Source organism: Rhinolophus ferrumequinum, chromosome 2 (genome assembly GCF_004115265.2).
Source record: "Rhinolophus ferrumequinum isolate MPI-CBG mRhiFer1 chromosome 2, mRhiFer1_v1.p, whole genome shotgun sequence".
Classification (NCBI taxonomy): domain Eukaryota; kingdom Metazoa; phylum Chordata; class Mammalia; order Chiroptera; family Rhinolophidae; genus Rhinolophus; species Rhinolophus ferrumequinum.
Window position 1 is genome coordinate 99,911,241 of NC_046285.1, and position 18,871 is coordinate 99,930,111.

Here is an 18,871-nt window from a genome sequence, read left to right on the forward strand (position 1 = left end):
TTGTCAAGCATAGAAAAACATTTCACTGTAAGGTTGCCTTATTACAAAAGTAGAAATCACTTTAGAAGTCAATGTGTGGAAGGCATTAGGTTCAATAGCAAAATGTTTTCATATTGACATGTCAGTTACAATTATAATTAACTTTGAAGATTCAGAATTTGTCTCTTTCCCGGGAGAAAAACCATCAAATTCATAAACTCAATTTTGGATAAATTTAAATGTGTTTTTTCAGAGTGATTTTCTTAATCTAGGACTGAAAAATACCTGATTGACTTATTGAAGATGATTTATTATCTAATGGTTAACCGATGTCTGTTTCGTTGAGGTTTGGAAGATATAATAAAAATCAAATTATTTTTCAGTCTTCCAGAAAACTTTTTCCTTCTCCCTCCTCTCTTTGCTTCCTATACCCTTCAACAAGAAAGCATTAAAAGGAAAAAATATTCAACAAAAGCAAACCTTGAGTCAGTGCTTTTGTCCTCTCACAGATTCTCTTGAAACTAGTTGCCTGATGAAAAGGAAGGGAAGGAAATTACCTTTTTGAGCTTTTTGTTTGTTTGTTTGTTTTGTTTTTGTTTTTTAAATCATCCAATGTCTTACAGGTAGAAAGAATAAAATTTTAGGGTTGTTTTATAAATTTCATGTTCTTAGTTTTTTGTGTGTGGAATGTCTTTTTTTCCCTTTAGGGCAGGAGTCATCTCACAATTTCTAGGTTCCTGTATGATAACTGGTACAGATGAACATTTTTAGTAGGAATCTAGGCAAATTTTATAACAGATTTGCACAGACTAAGCAATACTTGGTTTTCTGTTTTGGGGTAAATGGTAACACATAGTAAACAGCACCTGCCATGTCCATCCAGGAACCTAACTGGCTATAAAGTATGTTACTCTTTAGATTCATAATATTTGAAGATTCATTTTGGTGCTCTTATGAATAATTAGTGTTTTTCCTCCCCGTTTAAGGTGCTTCAAGATCTTGGTGCCTATTCTAATCTGAGACTACCACAGTAGGGCAAGAAAGGGCAATGTCAGGGTAGGCAGTTTAGTTGCTAGAGAAGTTAGGCCACTTAGTTATGGGGTCGATGAATTTTTGTTCTTAGTTCAAAATGATAAATATTCTCACTGACTTGTGATAGTATAGATTTGTCTTTTCTGTGGAACTGAAGTATATTTTGAAAGTTTTTTTTCTTTTTATAAAGAATGTCTTGTTGCGCCGTTTTGCTAGACTGAAAAGTTTCCTCATCACTTGGTGAGACACTCCTCTAATTCAATCTTTGTCTTTTGTCTTTGCTGCCTTGCAGGGTTGGTTCAGTAGGCTTCACTAGACTTAGCTGCAACTCAGAATTTCTCCTCCAGCACCTGAGTAAATGCTGATGGTCTTGTGGAGAGTGGATTAAGAGTACGAGCTAAGTTCTCAATCCCAATTAAGAAGCGGAGGAAAATTTAAACTGTCTCCTTCAAAGTTTATCACAACCACCACCATCAAGACAGCAAACCAAAGGACAAAGACTTTGACCTGCTCTGTTGCTCTGTGTAGTCCGGTTCACGTATGGTTTACAGACTTGGCTGGGGTACTAATGAGTAAATAAAAAGTCGGACACTCCTGTCATTGGACACTTTTATTCACAAAGTTTCCAAAATGAGGGCTGTACTGGAGACAGCAGACATTGCCATAGTGGCCCTGTATTTTGTCCTGGTCCTGTGCATTGGTTTTTTTGCCATGTGGAAATCTAATAGAAGCACCGTGAGTGGATACTTCCTGGCCGGGCGCTCTATGACCTGGGTAGCAATTGGTGCCTCTCTGTTTGTGAGCAATATTGGGAGTGAGCACTTCATTGGGCTGGCGGGATCTGGAGCTGCAAGTGGATTTGCAGTAGGCGCATGGGAATTCAATGCCTTACTGCTTTTGCAACTTCTGGGATGGGTTTTCATCCCGATTTACATCCGGTCAGGGGTATACACCATGCCTGAATACTTGTCCAAGCGGTTTGGTGGCCATAGGATTCAGGTCTATTTTGCAGCCTTGTCTCTAATTCTCTATATATTCACCAAGCTCTCAGTGGACCTGTATTCGGGCGCCCTTTTTATCCAGGAGTCTTTGGGTTGGAATCTCTATGTGTCTGTCATCCTGCTCATTAGCATGACTGCTTTGCTGACCGTCACCGGAGGCCTCGTGGCGGTGATTTACACAGACACTCTGCAGGCTCTGCTCATGATCATTGGGGCCCTCACGCTTATGGTCATTAGCATGATGGAGGTTGGCGGGTTTGAGGAAGTTAAGAGAAGGTATATGTTGGCCTCACCCAATGTCACTTCCATCTTGTTGACATACAACCTTTCCAACACGAATTCTTGTAATGTCGACCCTAAGAAAGATGCGCTGAAAATGTTGCGGAATCCAACAGATGAAGATGTTCCTTGGCCTGGATTCATTCTTGGGCAGACCCCAGCTTCAGTGTGGTACTGGTGTGCTGACCAAGTCATCGTGCAGAGGGTCCTAGCGGCTAAAAACATTGCGCATGCCAAAGGCTCTACTCTAATGGCTGGCTTCTTGAAGCTTCTGCCAATGTTTATCATAGTTGTCCCAGGAATGATTTCTAGGATACTGTTTGCTGATGACATAGCTTGCATCAACCCAGAGCACTGCATGCAAGTGTGTGGAAGCAGAGCTGGGTGCTCGAATATTGCTTACCCGCGCCTGGTGATGAAGCTGGTGCCCGTGGGCCTCCGGGGCCTCATGATGGCGGTGATGATTGCAGCTCTGATGAGTGACTTGGACTCTATTTTTAACAGTGCCAGCACCATATTCACTCTCGATGTGTACAAACTCATCCGCAAGACTGCGAGCTCCCGCGAACTGATGATCGTGGGGAGGATTTTCGTGGCTTTCATGGTGGTGATCAGCATCGCGTGGGTGCCCATCATTGTCGAGATGCAAGGCGGCCAGATGTACCTTTACATTCAGGAGGTCGCAGATTACCTGACGCCTCCAGTTGCGGCCCTGTTCCTTCTGGCCATTTTCTGGAAGCGCTGCAATGAACAAGGGGCTTTCTATGGTGGAATGGCTGGCTTTGTTCTTGGAGCAGTTCGTTTGACACTGGCCTTTGCCTACCGTGCCCCAGAATGTGACCAACCTGATAACAGGCCAGAATTCATCAAAGACATTCATTATATGTATGTGGCCACAGCCTTGTTTTGGGTCACAGGACTCATTACTGTAATTGTTAGCCTTCTCACCTCACCTCCCACGAAGGAACAGATTCGTACCACCACTTTTTGGTCGAAGAAGAGCCTGGTGGTGAAGGAAAGCTGCTCCCCGAAAGACGAACCGTACAAAATGCAAGAGAAGAGCATCCTGAGATGCAGTGAGAATAGTGAGGCCATCAACCACATCATTCCCAATGGGAAATCCGAGGACAGCATCAAGGGCCTTCAGCCCGAGGATATTAATCTCCTGGTGACCTGCAGAGAAGAGGGCAACCCGGTGGCTTCCTTAGGTCATTCAGAGGCGGAAACACCAGTAGATGCGTATTCCAATGGGCAAGCAGCGCTCATGGGCGAGAAAGAGAGGAAGAAAGAAACAGAGGATGGAAGCCGGTATTGGAAGTTCATAGATTGGTTCTGTGGCTTTAAAAGTAAGAGCCTCAGTAAGAGGAGCCTGAGAGACCTGATGGAAGAGGAGGCTGTCTGCTTACAAATGTTGGAGGAGCCTCCGCAGGTCAAAATTGTACTGAACATTGGACTTGTTGCTGTGTGTTCACTTGGAATTTTCATGTTTGTTTATTTCTCCTTATGAACTTTTAAGGATGTGATGAGACACTAACTTAAGAAAATACTGGTCTTTGAAAAAACACTTAACTGTTGCATCTCTCAGGCATTGTTTACGCTGTAGGTTTTAGCCAAATTTTACTTAGCAGAAAATCATCTGTTTGCAAGACTTTATTTTCCCAGAGATGGATGAAAGTAAAATTTCAACCTAAATGAAGCAAAACTTGTTTAACAGACTGAATTGTGCAAATGTGGTTTAAAATTTTTCATACCAAAGTCAGGAGAGACCAATTATTCTCATAGAGCACTTAGAGCAGAATATATGCTAGGATATCATGAGTGAGGTAAACTCCACTGCCAAATCTTGGTAGACCTTAACCTGAAATAGAAGACTTGCTCATTTCCAAATTTTTTTGTCTCTGTAATCTCTATTACTATTTAAAAAACCAAACAAACTGAATTTGTAGACATTGTGTAATCAATTATGTACTGAAAATTTAACTAAATGTCCTACTGGGGTACTTGTTTCAGGAGAAGTTAGTTACTTGCCAGGTTCATTTTGTTAGCGTGAGCCTATGGATTCTGACTGCCAAAAGAAAGGAAGAAGAATGTCTTCCTGTAGCTGTTCTTGTACCACCAGTATCTGGAATGTTGGAAGAAAGTTTGTTCCAGTTCCTTTTTTTTCCTATTTTAACTGACATTTAGTGAATCATACTCAAATGCCTACCAAGTCTGTCTTTATAAAGTTAGATGTCGTGATTGTATTGTTAAATGACTGTGGGGGAGAAAATGAAGTAAACATTGCTGATGATCCCTTTTATTGACCAAATCCAGGTTGTTTCTAGGGTTTGGGAATCGGCAGCCCGGAAGCAGTGTTTGATCAATTTACTCTAAACAGGTGGTTGATGACTCATACTCCACTGACTCTCTAGATATGTTCTTATCATTTGGTAACATTTTTTATTAGCCAGATGTCTTCCCAAGTAGATCCAGTTGGAAGATGTATCCAGAAATTTGAAGAAAAATTGACACTGCCTTTGTGTGGGGTTGCCCTGCTTGGTTAAATCACGATATATTGAGGTTGAGTTTTTAGATGGAAAATTTAATTCTGAGATCATATTGTATTCTTGATAAGTTCTTTGTCTTGCTATCCCTTTTTTGTTTTTTCAGCAGACTTGCCATCTGTACCCAGCCTCTATATTTTCGCTTAAAAAGTCCCAGTGACTTCGAGCATGAGGATGTTTCAGTGCAAACTGGTCATCGGTAACTGAAGACTCAGAGTGCATGCTTTGCCATGGGTAGATTGTCAGTGTAGTCTTTCTGTAGAATGGATAGCATGTTCAAGAGGTGCCACGAATAAGAACTTCTGGGTTTAGTGGGGTGTCTTGTGGAGGATATTACAGGACTTGTATAATTATAGGACTCTTTATCTTGACATGGCTTTGTACACAGTTGCAACCTTTATAGATGGGAATCTCTTTTTCACAGGTTAATTCCCCTTCAGAGGACAGGGTACAAAAGCTGTTAGAGCGAAGTGCTCCAGATGATATAGTTCTGTGTCTGTGTGTATGCAACACTGTCCTTTTTCAAAACTCCATGATAGATGAAGGAAACTAATTGTGTATCTACTTTCTTTGACTTTTCTGTAATCTGATACTTTTTAAATTGCATGATTTTATTAAGCTTACATTTAGGGAAATTACTACTTTTTTAGGTACTTTTGTAGATTTTGAATCAAAACTCAGTCCCAATGACTTTAAATTTTTTGTATTCTATAAACAAGTTTCATTGTGATGGACATGATTAGTCCAAAGTTGATTTTAGAAATTATCAGGTAGCATAATGTCTTCCCATCTCCAGGAGGCTTTCTGATGGACTGAGTCTGTAGATGAAAAAACAATTAATGTATGAATAGCATGATTTCTGAGAGTTTAGAGTGCCTTGTAGAATTTTTTTCTCAATTTCATTCTTAAAGTTTGTAAGTTGGGGGCCAAATAAATAGGGACCATTCTTTTCTTGTATGGAGGCTGAGGCTGTGACATTCCGAGGTTACCAAGTCCACTGGGAAGAACAGAAAGCCAGGCGTCCAGTCTGGATGCGTGGTGTGTCTATGGTTTTTCCTTTTCTTTTCTCAAAGAACTGTTCTTCCTTTGTGACAACATTTCGGTATTTGGGAAAATAATAGGATCTTAGATTTTCAAATTGGCATTCAAATTGGAATTAAAATTTTCTTTGACTGTGAACACACTGCTGTGTAACTCAGTAGTGAGGATTTACATATTGGCTGGGCAGCCTTCTTACTCTTTTTATTTACAGCATAATAGGTGGTGTTTATGTAGATTCCCCCCCTTATTTAATGTTGATTCCTAATACTTTGGATTGTTAGGGTCCCCTTACCTTCTCTCTGCTGTTGTCTTAATATGATACATAAAATACATCATCGTGTGTCTATTTGTATGTATATAGAAGTAAGTCAAGTTTAGAGTACTAATGCCTGTAAATAAGGAATGACTATTAGCATATCCATTAGGATTGTTTATTCTTGCCAGTATAAACATCACTTTATTTAGACTGAAGTCCCTCAAGCTTGTCCGTACTGCTTCCCAGTAATAGATAATGTGCTTGAAAGTATGTGAATTCTGATTGCAACTTCATTTTAGGGGACCATTCTTCAGTCTATATTTCATTAGAATGACTGTTCATGGAATGATACATGGTCTATCTTAAGCTAGCAAAATGTTCATATTTTAACTAAATGGGTCCTAAATGATGTCATTGATCGCTAGACATTAACATGTATATATTTTTATATTGGCTTAAGCTAAGGTTCAGAATTGACTAAGAGTGGTAGTGACTAAAATGGTTAGCTAAAAGTCAAAAATGAAGACCTTTTGGTCTTCAAAGGTGGAGAAAAAGAATGTCTTATCTGCTGTTAATGGTATCCCCAGTTCTTAGATTTTTGTCCTCTCAAGCAATCTTAGTCTCAAGATCTAATGAGAAGAGCTTATTACTCTGGTATGCAGAATGATTACATTGATTCCTTCATGGGACCTCTAATTTCTCTGTTCATCTAAGAATTTTTTGTCCTGCAACCCCAAGATAGTAGGTCACTTTTGAAATCACTGAGCCAGTCTTTTTCCCTGGCTGTGTTTTTCCTGGTGAGGTTATCACTAGGTTAGAGAAGCATCAAGCAATAGCAGTGGTGCTGTGTCCTTAAGCCTAAATTCAGCTGTTCAGATCTATCTCCCAAAGCTTCCTTTTCTCTTGGCTCAAAGGAGCCAGTGTCTTTTTGGGTTACGTAGCCATAGCTCTTAAGGATGGCACCTCAAGTAATTAGCAGGGACTCATCACTTTGTGAAACTTCACATTTTAAGAATTGAGTGGAAAGGTTGTTAACTCAGTTCTCTAACCTGAGTCTAAGTGGGGGTGAGGGAAGCTGAAAAGTCTTGTCCAGGGCTGTTCGTCTTTAAGTTTCTGTATTTCTCAGTCCATCGCTTTCTTCCCTATACTGAGTACTGGATCTTTCCCTCTCTCTGATTATCATTTAATATAGCCTATGGGTTCTTACTCTCATTCCTCATCACCCTGAAGACTGGCTGTATTATTAGCTATTAAAAGGTTAGACCTGCCAGTGTTCCCACTTGGCAGTATTCAGCTTACTTGCTTTCCTTATACTTTCATCTGTCATCACTGTCATTTTCATCTAAGGTGTGGTGGCTGGAAAGGACCACGTGGGTATCTAGTAGTGAGACCTCACCATTCCCCAGGTTTGGGTTGAGAGATGTATAAAGACCATTCCTGTTAAATTATGTGACTACAGAGACTTGCCAGGACAAAATTTGCCTAAGAAATAAAAAAAGCTAGTGAGTGAGATGCTGAGAAGCACCTGGGTGATACAGACTGAACAAGGTGGTTAAGGGATGAGCATCAGCGTAGAAGTGCGCAGACATGGAGTCCTGTTCATTGAAGTCTACAACTTGAAGCATCTTGGCTATCGGCTAGTTTAAACCCCTCCCCGTATAGATTAGGGCACCAGTGAGTAACAACCAGCCTATTAAACCCTGGTTTGATGTTAAACATTGTAAAGTATGAGTTTATTAACATATTTGAGGTTAAAATGACTGATATTTGAAGTGATACCTTAGGGAAAAAATGCTTTTAGGCTTCAGTAGTCGTAAGATTTCTCATTAGCCAGGTGTTAAATTGCTTAAGTCATTTCAATGTTGACATTAGCCTGAGGAGACTTTCCAAATGGGGTATATTTCTATTTTTGTGTATACCCACCTACCATTCAGAGAGACTGGTCTTTCCCCTTATTTCTCTTTTTCACTTTAATTCTTCACCTATTCTTCCTTTTCAACACTTAACAAATTCTTGTTTTGATCTTTTGTCAGTTTAATGCACTTTCAGGCTTATTGCCATGGTTTGCAAAAGTGCTGCTTTGCCCCAGTTTTGAAAACTCGATCCAAATAATGATTCATTGAATATAGTTGTGTTTAAATAATACCAAATTTCTATTAGCTTAAACTGTTAATTCTCAAGGAATGATTTTCTCAGTTTTATGTTTATTACTAGTAAAAGCCCTGTGAATTCATCAGTATTTTATTCTCAAAACTCCTTTTTTGAAAATTACGGAGGCAGCAATAGTTAAAATTCATGAGTCCCTTTGAGATGATGGTATCACAGTGCTGAGAGGAACAGAGTTTGTTTTGATGCCAAAAAGCTTTGTTCTTGCTGTAATTAAAGGTAAAAAGTTGAACTAGTCAGTTGGCATATGTAGAAACCCCTTTGTACTAGTTAGGTATGAAGATGGATTATATGAGAAGTAATCTTTTGATTACTCCTTCCACTTACTCACGTAGACTTGGTTGACTTAACTCAGGGCTGCAAACTCCTTTTCTTCCATTAAGGTCACTTCTCTTAATTTGGTGTGCTTTTTGTCAAACTCTCCCCTCTGTTGGAAGACTAGGTGTTCAGCTACTTTGATTCCTAGAACAGAATTTAGCTAAGGTTCGAAATAGTTAATAGGCTTTGCCAGTGCTGAATCCCATACCATTATTCACTTAGTCACAGAAGTGTTTTTGTTTCAACTTCCCTTTCCAGTGCTCGGAATAAGGCTTTAAACTACTGATTCACCTTTAAAGGAATGTTGTGAGAATTAATGGAATTTATATTTCTGTTTCCATCTCAAATCCTTTATAAGATAGGATTTAGTTTTTTGTTTTGGGTGTAAGCACCCCATTTATCTGATAACTAACCACCTTAACCATTGGCATAAAGTCTTTTACTCAGAAATAAAAAACATTTGATGTATCTGTATCATTACTCATCTCATGAACTTTACTTTCTAGGGCAGTACCATATATAATCTGAAGCTGTTAATTAACTTAAACCGTTCACTTTATTTTATGTAACAACTTTTTAAGTGTGGTTTGGTTACCTGGATTCATATAGCATGTTTGGAGAGAGGGATGCTAGAATCAATAAAGCCCCTGAAGTGCAAGTCAAGACACAGAGCACAGTGGTCTCAGATTCCTCGTAGTGTGGGAGCAGTGGCTTTGCTCTCCTCGGTGAAGCTCTACCGTAATTGTTGCCCAGGATGGTAATACCCCCACCCCTGCCAGTTCAGGACAGTTTGCAGAGAACTCTATCAGTAGGGGAAATACAGATTTCATTGATTTGGGCAACAGCACAAGTTGACAACTAGTAGATAACCAGAGCCTTACTAGAGACTTAATTTATATCTTGGTAAATTCACCTTGTATCCTAGTGCTGTTGGATAAGGGACTGTTCACTCTTTGTTATGGCCAATGGACTAAACCAGCCTGGATAATTTTCCAACATACCAGTGTAACCTAGACTCAAACTTCAAGTGAAATGTTCTTAATAACTCACTTTTCACTTTTTCTTTTTGATACAATAGTTGGAAACTGAAATTAAGCTCATTGCTGTTACTGAAATCCCAGATTGGCAAAGGCCAGTATATAGGGTATTCCATAATATATAATAAGCTTCTGAAATTTGTGTTTTGGTTAGTGCCTTCTAGTTGCCAGTATTGACTCTGCTATTTCATACCTTTCCCTTTCTTGATTGAAAATTCTTGTTACAATTTCTCTTTTTAAATTTTGTTATAACTAGTGAAGGAAGTAAAAAAAAAATTATATTTACATACTTTATATGCAGCTTGTATTTAGGTTCAAAGAAACCAGGAAGCTCTAATTCATGTTGCCGCTTAAATGTTATTTATTTATCTATATTTGTTTCTTTTATTTCCTTAATTAAAAAAATACAAGGTTACTTATATTAATTCTGTGAATATATTTTAACTTTATCGTTTTCCAGTGTAGGTTTGATAGGTATCTGAGAACTTGTATGTGACCACAGTTTCACATTCTGTGATAGGGAAAAAGCTTCAAGTAAAGGTCCATAGAAAGCACAAAATCATGTTCACACGTGTGTGTATCTCCACATGTAGAAAGCACAAGACTAACAGTATTCTCGTACCCACAAGTGCCAGTCGTAAAGCCCACCAGGTGTGTGTGTCTGGGGAGTTGTTAGGATGGCAGACCACAGTATTGAAAGCCCGGGACGGGGAGGTATCTATGCGATGGGTCCTACAGGATAAGTAATTCAATGTAGTATTTTGAGTAAGTTTGTATTTCTTTGGTGGAGGGAGAGAATACAAATGTCAAGAATGCTGCAGTTATATTTGGGGGTTACTAGCTAAAATGGGGTCTGTGGGCTCTTTCCTACAATTTGGAAGTAAGGAAACAGGACAGACAGACTTGTAGGTTTTTGGTGGGGGGAACAGTTTGACACACAGATTCTGCTTTAAGCTGTAGAGCCACTGGAGTTTTTTTATCTTAAATCTTTAGGAAATTTAACCTCCCATCAATCGTACACTAAAAACATGGAGAAAGTTCGCATTTTAACAGGGCAAATACTACTTGTCTTTAATGTTTGTATAGGTTTGTATGTAAAAGATGAAGTTAACTTTATTTTTTCATATGCTTGACTGCACTTCATATTAGTAAAGCAGAATTTGATCCAGGTGTTCTGAGCATCAAGTTAATTCTGAGACAGATCTGCCAAATGAACTCTTTCGCTTTTCGCAATGGTTGTAAGAGTCCAAAGGATTCTTTGGCCTGTCCCAATACCCGTTTCAGGACTAGAGTAGATGAAATCTGTGAATGTGTGTGGAAAAGAAAAAGATGTGTTTTGACTCCACTTGGCATTGCCCCTATCTCACCCCTAACTTTCTCCAACTGAATTGTCACTTTTGATCAAGAATAAATAAATATATCTATGTTTTGCGTTTTGACCATACGTCCAATAATATAACACTCAGAATGGGAGAGAACTGACTACCTTTGTTCCCACTCTCCTCTCTTGTATATTTCTCTTCTAGGGAAAGACTTGGTCAACTAATATATGGAATTAAGATTAAAGCTGGTGTACACTAATGTGACATGTTTTAGAAGAGTTAACCTGAACACTTTGAGGGAAAGATTCTACCCTGCAGCAAAAAGTAGCCAGGTGTGTACCTACAGCATTATTTTAGAGTGTAAAACTTCAGGCTTTGGGGGATGAGGGGAGAGGAGACCCAGAAATGCAGGAGAAAGGAGACGTTTGAGGAACATCTTTGGTTTAGCAATACGTGAGAAGGCAAAGTGGTTATAACCTGTTAGTCCTATGTCATATGTGTTCTGTACCTTTAAATGTTGTTTTTAAAAATTTAAAATAGTTTGTAAAAACTTAATGCTTTTCAAGATTCCTTTGTCAGAATATCTTTTGTTTATAATTCCATGGAAAATTGCTTTAATTAGTTAGGTGAAAGTAGTCCTAGCAGTGTAAATATGTATAATTAGAATTTTCTAATTTCACTGTGAGATCTCTAACTTTTGAGTGGCAAACAGATCAATAAGTCTTTTGCTCATGGATTTTTCTGTGGGGTTGTTAAAATGCAAAAGCTTTATTTTTTTTAATAAGGTCATATTACATTAGTGTCAGATGATGGTATGGAATCTGTTCCCCTGCTTTCCCCACCACGATTGCTTCAGTTTATAGATTGCCAGCAGAGTTGAGGAATAGAGCAGGGACTTACCCATGCTTCGCTTGGACGTTCCTTTTTCTGTTGCCCAGACCTACGTTGGCAGTCACATATGAACTGTGTTACGCTTCTCAGTGCTGTTTTTGTTTGTTTGATAAGGTGGATATCAAAAATAGTTGCTGTGCAAAAGTTAGTAGTCTTCTTCAAGAAGAAAACCAATTCCTTTTCTAATATCCTGTGAAATCCCTTCATTCATTTCTTTATTTTTAAGCCAAATGTCAGCAGAGTATTGCTGCTTTTATCTAGTAATTTTGATATGTAAGTATTAATGCATTTTTAAAAGATGTCTACATTGAAAAATGTTTTTCAGTGTCCTGCCTATTACACTTTGTTCACATTTTCTGTAAGAGACCAGTCTGTGCACTGGGGGTGTGTAGTGTGTATTGTGTACATGTATCATTTCATCAATTATGCATTGTAAACCAAATGTGATTATAAATGAAGTTGTTGAGTTATTGGTGAGTTTTTTGAATTGTAAACTGATTTCCAGTGTACCCTTCATTGTCTACAGCCTTTTTTTTTTTTTTTTTAAGGTTTGACTAGTTGGGTCCATGTCATGCAGTGTTTTAGTTGCAAGCAGAAAGTAGAATTCGATATAAACCAGGTTATTTCCATATTGAAAAGAATACAATTGAAATTGTAGATTTAGGATTGTTAACCATACATGACAGTTCTAACTTGACTATTCTAACCTACTGTATACAATCTGATTTTTAAAATTGTAGACATGTATAATCTTGGTTTAATGTGTTTTTAAAAGTGTTATTGTTTAAAAATTGAAAAAAATGAAGCAGATCTGCTAAAGAGCTGTCAGTTTTCATTACTGACTCTGTAAAATACACTGTTCTTTGTGTACTGTGTGTTATTTTGCCAGCTGCTGCATTAGCCTTCAAAAGTATTTGGAAACTTAAGATGAACTACATTTCTTGCAAAGTATATTCCTTTCTGTGGTATTTTGTCCTGTAACTGAAGTATAGTAATTATTTTATGGAAATGTTAGCATTTATGTACCAACTTTGAATAAAATGAAAAATTTACATTTCTCTGGCTGAGTATTTTCAGTATGAACACATCTGCCGTCAGTTTTCAATGTTCCATGTCTCCAAATCGAAGAGGTGGTACTTCAGTTCCTTTTCTCTGGCTCATGAATGGTTCCAGTGAGTTTCCCCCACCAGTTATTGCTGCTGTTTACCTTTGTAAACACAGACTCACAGGTATTGACTGAGAATTGAGTTACATGTAACTCATTGAGTAAAAATATTGTTTTTTCACTTCTAATTTTGAAATAATTTCAAATTATAGGAAAGTTGTAAGAATAGTATGAAGGACCTAAGAATCATCTTCATCCAGGTTCATCAGTAGTTAACATCTTGCCACATTAGCTTTGTCATTCTCTCTGATCATACATACTTTTCTGAACTGTATGAGCATAAGTTGCAGACATCATTCCCCTCTACCCCCGAAGTACATGGAGCTATATTTGTTAAGACAGGGGCAGTCAGTCGTCTGATCACAATATCATTATCAAAATCTGGAAAGTGACAGTAATACATTTTTTAAAAGTACTCAAATGTTGCTTCTCCATTAAGGCCCTTTTATAGCAACTCCCCCCCCCCCCCCCCCCCCAGTTCAGAAGCCAGTCTAGTTCCTTTAGCTTTTACATGTGTCTCCTTTAATCTGGAACGACAGTTGTTCAGCTTTTTTTTGTCTTTCATGGTACTGACATTTTTGAAGTTTAGGGATCAGTCATTTTGTGAATGCCCCTCAATCTGGGTTTATCTGTTACCTCATGATTAGAGTCACACTATGCATTTTTGGCAGGAATACAACATAAGCACTATGTGCTCAAAGCTTCATGCTGGGAGGCATGTGATGTTGTGTTTTCATTATTGTTGACATTTGGTACTTGCTTTAAGTGGTATCTACCAGGTTTCTCCATGGTTAAGATACTCTTTCCTTTTGGTAGTAAGTCATTTGTGGGGAGATCATTGGAGACTATGGAAATAACTCATCCCTCGTTAAACTTGAACCCCTACTGTTTTGAGTAAGCTATTACTAGGATGGTGCAAAACTGATTTTTCTAAGATTTTGGCAGGGGGGTGCTGTGCTGAAATCAAGAACCTCCTCTCTTTCCCATTTATCAGTATGAACTCATGGATTTTATTTAGTGGGCTGTCTTTGCTCAGATGTTTCCAGGTTTAGCTAGTGGGACCTTCTCAGGCTACTTTCTCTGTCATTTGTGACACATTTCCATCATTTCCATGAATAAATACTTTATTATTTTCCAGCACAACAAGGTGTTCCAGGTTCATCTGATACTGTCCCCGCCCCAGTCGGAATCAGGCCTTCAGCGGGGAATGGTGTTTAGAAACCGAGGTCTGGGTGCTCATTCTTGCAGGGCTGGACTTGCTCGTTATGTTCACTGATGCCTCCAGTTCTAAGTCATTGCCAGGATTCTCTTCTTCAGCTTTCTGCCAAGCTATGCTTGCATCCTCCCCAACAGCAAGGAATGTGGTAATACTGACACATTGGCTCACTTTTTTCATTCCTACAACTCCTTAGAATTAAAAATTTTGCATGTCTAAAGATGTCTTTACTCATTTGTTTGAAAGTTTGGCTGAATATAGAATTCTGGATTGGAAAGTATTTTACCTCAGAAAATTGTAAGCGTAAGACTCTGTGTGTGTGTGTGTGTGTGTGTGTGTGTGTGTGTGTGTGTGTGTTCTCAAGTTTCACAATTATGGGCCTTGATGAAAGCTTTTCTTTCTTTGTACTGTCTCTTACTGGGCTTTTTCAGTTTGGCGACCCAGTGACCTCTTGTTCTGGGATAATTTTTCTCCTGTTTACTGTTTTTTAGTTCTTGGACCTTCTGAACTAGTCCAGTTAGTTTCATACAGTCATTTGTGTTTTAATTTTCATCTCAATTTTTTTGCTCTTTCTAGGGATGTTTCTAAACTTCATCTTCCAATCCTTCTGTTAAAAAAGAATTTATTTTAAATTTCTATCAGATTTTTAAGTTTTAAAGAGTGTCTTTGTTCCCCAAGTCTTTTTCTTTTATAGCCTCTTGTTCTTGTTTCATGGATGCTGTATCTTCTCATCTCTGAAGATACTGAGGGTTTCTCTTCAGATACTGTGTTGTTAGTTTACTCTAGTTTTTTCTGTTTGTGTTGGTCTCTCATGTTAAAGCCTTTTCTCAAATGCTGCCGATCTGTCTGTTTATATTTATTAGGGTGGATGGAAAATGCTCTGAATGTGTGGGTGGGGCTTGTTGGCTTCATTGTTTGACCGTTAACCACCTGACTGTTGCTTGGATGATTCCTGCAGTGTCTTTAGAATAGGTCAGATTCCCCAAAGAAGATTCTTCCAGTTTTTGATTGAAGGATAAAAGGCCTCGGGCCAATATTCTGGGAGCTAAGCATGGAAAGAGCCCAGCGGTCTTAGCGTTCAGTATGCATTTTTTTTGTCTTGATCCCATTTTGGTATGATAGTCCAACTCAGTGGGCTTCGTCCTCCGGTCTACAGAATACACCTCCAAACATTCATCCAGGGATCGAATTACTCCTTAAACTTGCAACCAACTTTTTAAATTTTAATCTCCCACTTCACCCCCACTTTCGGAGGTACCCAGTATTACCAGTTCCCAGATCTTTTGAGGAATTCTATAGTGTAACTGTGGTTGACTCTTGGTTTTTCCCATTGCTGCTTTTCGCCATTTACTTCCTTCCATATTTTTATTGCTGTTATCCCCTTTTCTCTCCCTCATTCTTTAGGCTTGTACCTTAAAAAACAAACAAAAAACCTTACAGTAGTTCTAGTAGTTTTCAGGAGGGAGCATAATTAGATGTATGTGTTGAATCCTCAAACTTACTGGGAAGTCCTGGTATTCACTGTTGACTTACGTTTGAAGGTTGAAATTGTAGGGTCTCTTGCCCATTTCTGCCCTCCCCTAAAGAACATGTGACCATCAGAAGCACAGTGGGAGTTTTAAAATTCTGCTTATTTCTGTAAGTGCAGAACTGATGGTGGTTCACATTTGAATGGGCATTAGAGGGTGTATATTTGATTCTTCTGTCCAGTGCATGAACACTACCCATCCAGACACTTTCATTGTGAAATTGAACATACATACTCAATCCATGAAACATGAACAGATGTACAGTGCAGGGAATATGGTTGATTATTGTTATTTGGGGTAGTTATATTCTGTAAAGTCATCTTGAACACTGAATTAGTGAGGACCCAGTCCTTGACCCTTGGGGAAATCATGTTTGGTTCCTGTAAGCCTCTGGCTGGTCATCCCATTTTTGTCAACTGATCAGTGCAGAACATTGTTTGATGTTTCTTTCTGTAGACGTATATGTTGTTCATTGGTAAACATTGACGTCAAGGCCCGGAACTCGCTCGCTCATGCCTGAGTGAAGCTTGTGTAATGCGAGGCGCATCACAGCGTCCTCACACTCAGGACAGTCGCTGGTACGTCTTCACTACACTTGGCGGCCATTTCAAACAGCGAAGGCACCAATAAAAATACTCAAATACGAAAAACGTGGCACTAAATAGACCACGAAACAAGAAGGCAGAACACCGTTTTCTTGGACCTCAGCTGGGAATTGTGTATTGGGTGACTGAAATTTTCTACAACTCTGCATGCGCATGTTTGCAAACGACTGCAGAGGTGGTGGGAGTATTGATTTTGCATTTACAAACAAATTTTAGTAGGCTAGTTGGCCAATGAATTCCACAAGTAATGAGAATTAACTGTAATTGTGAAGCAAATACCTGTGCAACCACCATCCACAAGAAATTGAACTTTTATCAGACCCCTCTCCCAGAAAGTTCATTCCACTTTAAGAAAGTTCTGATTTTAAAGGGTTTTCTTTTGTTGACTCCAAATCTGCCTCTGACTTTAATTTGATAGTCCGAAGTTCTGCCTCCCAAGTATCTTTTCTTCCCTTCGAGTATTTGAAGATAATTATTTAAGATAAATATATTAAGTCTCAAAATTAGGCTTAACCTTCTCCATTCTCTGGGGTTTCAGAGAGGACATGGGTTTCAGACCCTTTGCCATTTGGGTCTTTTGAGTTTTCCTGGACAACTTTGAGGTAATCAATGTCCCCTTTCATATGTGGCCTCCGAGTTGAACCCAGTACTGCAGGGTAGACATTGCGGATGTTAGACTGTAGGAATGAGAGAGAGAATGAGGACTGCCGTTTCCTTGGGTTTTACTGGCCTCATTCTAATTTGAAGTTTCATTGTGGAAGCCTATGGCAGAGTCTCTATAAAGTCCTATTGTCTCGGCATGGGGCTTGCTGACTCCTTTTCCAGCTTTTCAGAGTCTGGATTTTGTAATATTCTCTGTACGCTCAAGGAGTTGAACGCCCATTGGTTTTTTGATTACGTCCCAATTATCTTTAGAAGTTTGGAGGTACCTTTATGAGTCTCCCACTGTATCTTTGTTTTTGTTTCTATCTTTCACCTGTTTATTCCTGGTTCCTTGACTGTGCCTCTCTGTTTTTAAAGGATGTGCTTTAGCTTTATTATGCATCTCTGCCTGTTCAAAAAAAAAAAAAAGTTGCTGTTTTCCTCCTTGCAATGAAGATCTTATTTTTCCTTGAATTTTATGACTTGGTTTAATCCTGTGTTCCTTACTAGCTAAGAACAGTTAGCAGGCTTTCATCTTTTCATTTATTCTTTGTTCATCAAATATTTATTGAACACACTGCATGCCAGGTTCTTTGCATCTCCAGCATCTAGTAAAGATGAGTCAGATACAACCTTGGAGAGGCTTAGTTAGGGAAGGAAGTGTACTTCTAAATAATTACACTTGCAAGATGTATGTGGAAGGAGAAGAGATAGATACACGTGGGATTCCAGAGGAAAGGCACACTTCCCGGACATAGCGGAATCTTAAGGGATGGTTTGCTTCCTTTCATTTCTCTGCATCTTTCTCCTCCGGGCTCTTCGGAGTAGTGCAGTCCCTTAAGTGCTTTCCTCCACCACTTGAATTAAGAACCACTGCTGTGGCCTGGTTGGTGGACCCACTTTTGGTCTGTTGTTCAGCAAGGTATGCAAATCTGACTCTCCAGAGCCCAATTTTCTGATTCTATCAGTGCATATTTAAAAAACTTCTCAATCCAGTCAACTAACTGATATTTTTGCTAAACTCATACACTTGATGTCTAGAAAATTTCACTGGATCTCAATAGAATTTTCTTAGAACCCTTTTGTCTCTACTATCAAAATCCTTCGTTGATTCTTACCTCCTCTGGCCTCCCTGCCGTTCCAGGGGGAAGGCTATCCCCCTTCCACTCTCCGAGGAGGATGAAATACAAGGCGAAGGCAGGGAACTGAATTGTGCATGAAGGAGCACAATCAACAAGCCTGGTAGCTCCATGACGTCTACCTGATTCCTGCTCTCCCTATCAGTTTCTTGAGCTTTGGCATTTCATTTACTTGCTGCCATAGTAACCAGGACTCCTGCCAATCTTTCTGTTTCCCATCTTCTTTTATTCATCTGGAAGTGCATCTGGAAGGGGGATGGGAGGACAGAAATGGAAATTTCCCAGTAAAAGGATTGTGTATTTTAGAATGTCCTCAGAGTACAAGCATGGGTACCGTAATTTTGGCATTGTTTCCAGCTGTTGAAGTAATATTAACCACAAGTAGTCACCTATTGTGATTGTTGATTCTTCACTTCATATTCAGGGAGGGTTCTATTATTTCTGTGAGCAGAGTGGAGCTTTTCTGATCCTTAAATTAGAGTTGGAGGAGATCGTTGCTGAAAATCCTTTATAAACTACAGTTCAGTCAGAAGTATTTATCCTCTGAAGTGAGGAGAAGCCCAGCAAGTAGAAATATCTGAGGGTGAGACCTGGGCACCTCATTTTTAAAGCTCCCAGATGATTCCAGGGTGCCCTCGAGGAATGCCTGCATGGTTCTGCCTTTTTGCTTTGACTTACCCAAATCATGAATTTGGAATGGTTGGTTACAG

General features: G+C 39.1%; 2 protein-coding genes across 5 annotated transcripts in view; both read left to right on the forward strand.

Moving 5' to 3' along the window:
* SLC5A3 (solute carrier family 5 member 3) overlaps positions 1-11,172 on the forward strand; it is a 32,335-nt gene extending 21,163 nt beyond the window's left edge. For both annotated transcript variants that reach the window (XM_033135231.1, XM_033135239.1), the window contains exon 2: positions 1,304-11,172. In XM_033135231.1, coding sequence (XP_032991122.1) covers positions 1,642-3,798 — 2,157 coding nt within the window. In that variant the 5' untranslated portion in view covers positions 1,304-1,641 and the 3' untranslated portion in view covers positions 3,799-11,172. The remainder of the gene's footprint in view (positions 1-1,303) is intronic.
* MRPS6 (mitochondrial ribosomal protein S6) overlaps positions 1-18,871 on the forward strand; it is a 68,522-nt gene that overhangs the window by 21,735 nt on the left and 27,916 nt on the right. The window contains exon 2 of one of the 3 annotated variants that reach the window (XM_033135264.1): positions 11,179-11,306. The exons of the other annotated variants lie outside the window; for them this stretch is intronic. Coding sequence (XP_032991155.1) covers positions 11,202-11,306 — 105 coding nt within the window. The 5' untranslated portion in view covers positions 11,179-11,201. The remainder of the gene's footprint in view (positions 1-11,178; positions 11,307-18,871) is intronic. 3 annotated transcript variants of the gene reach the window in all.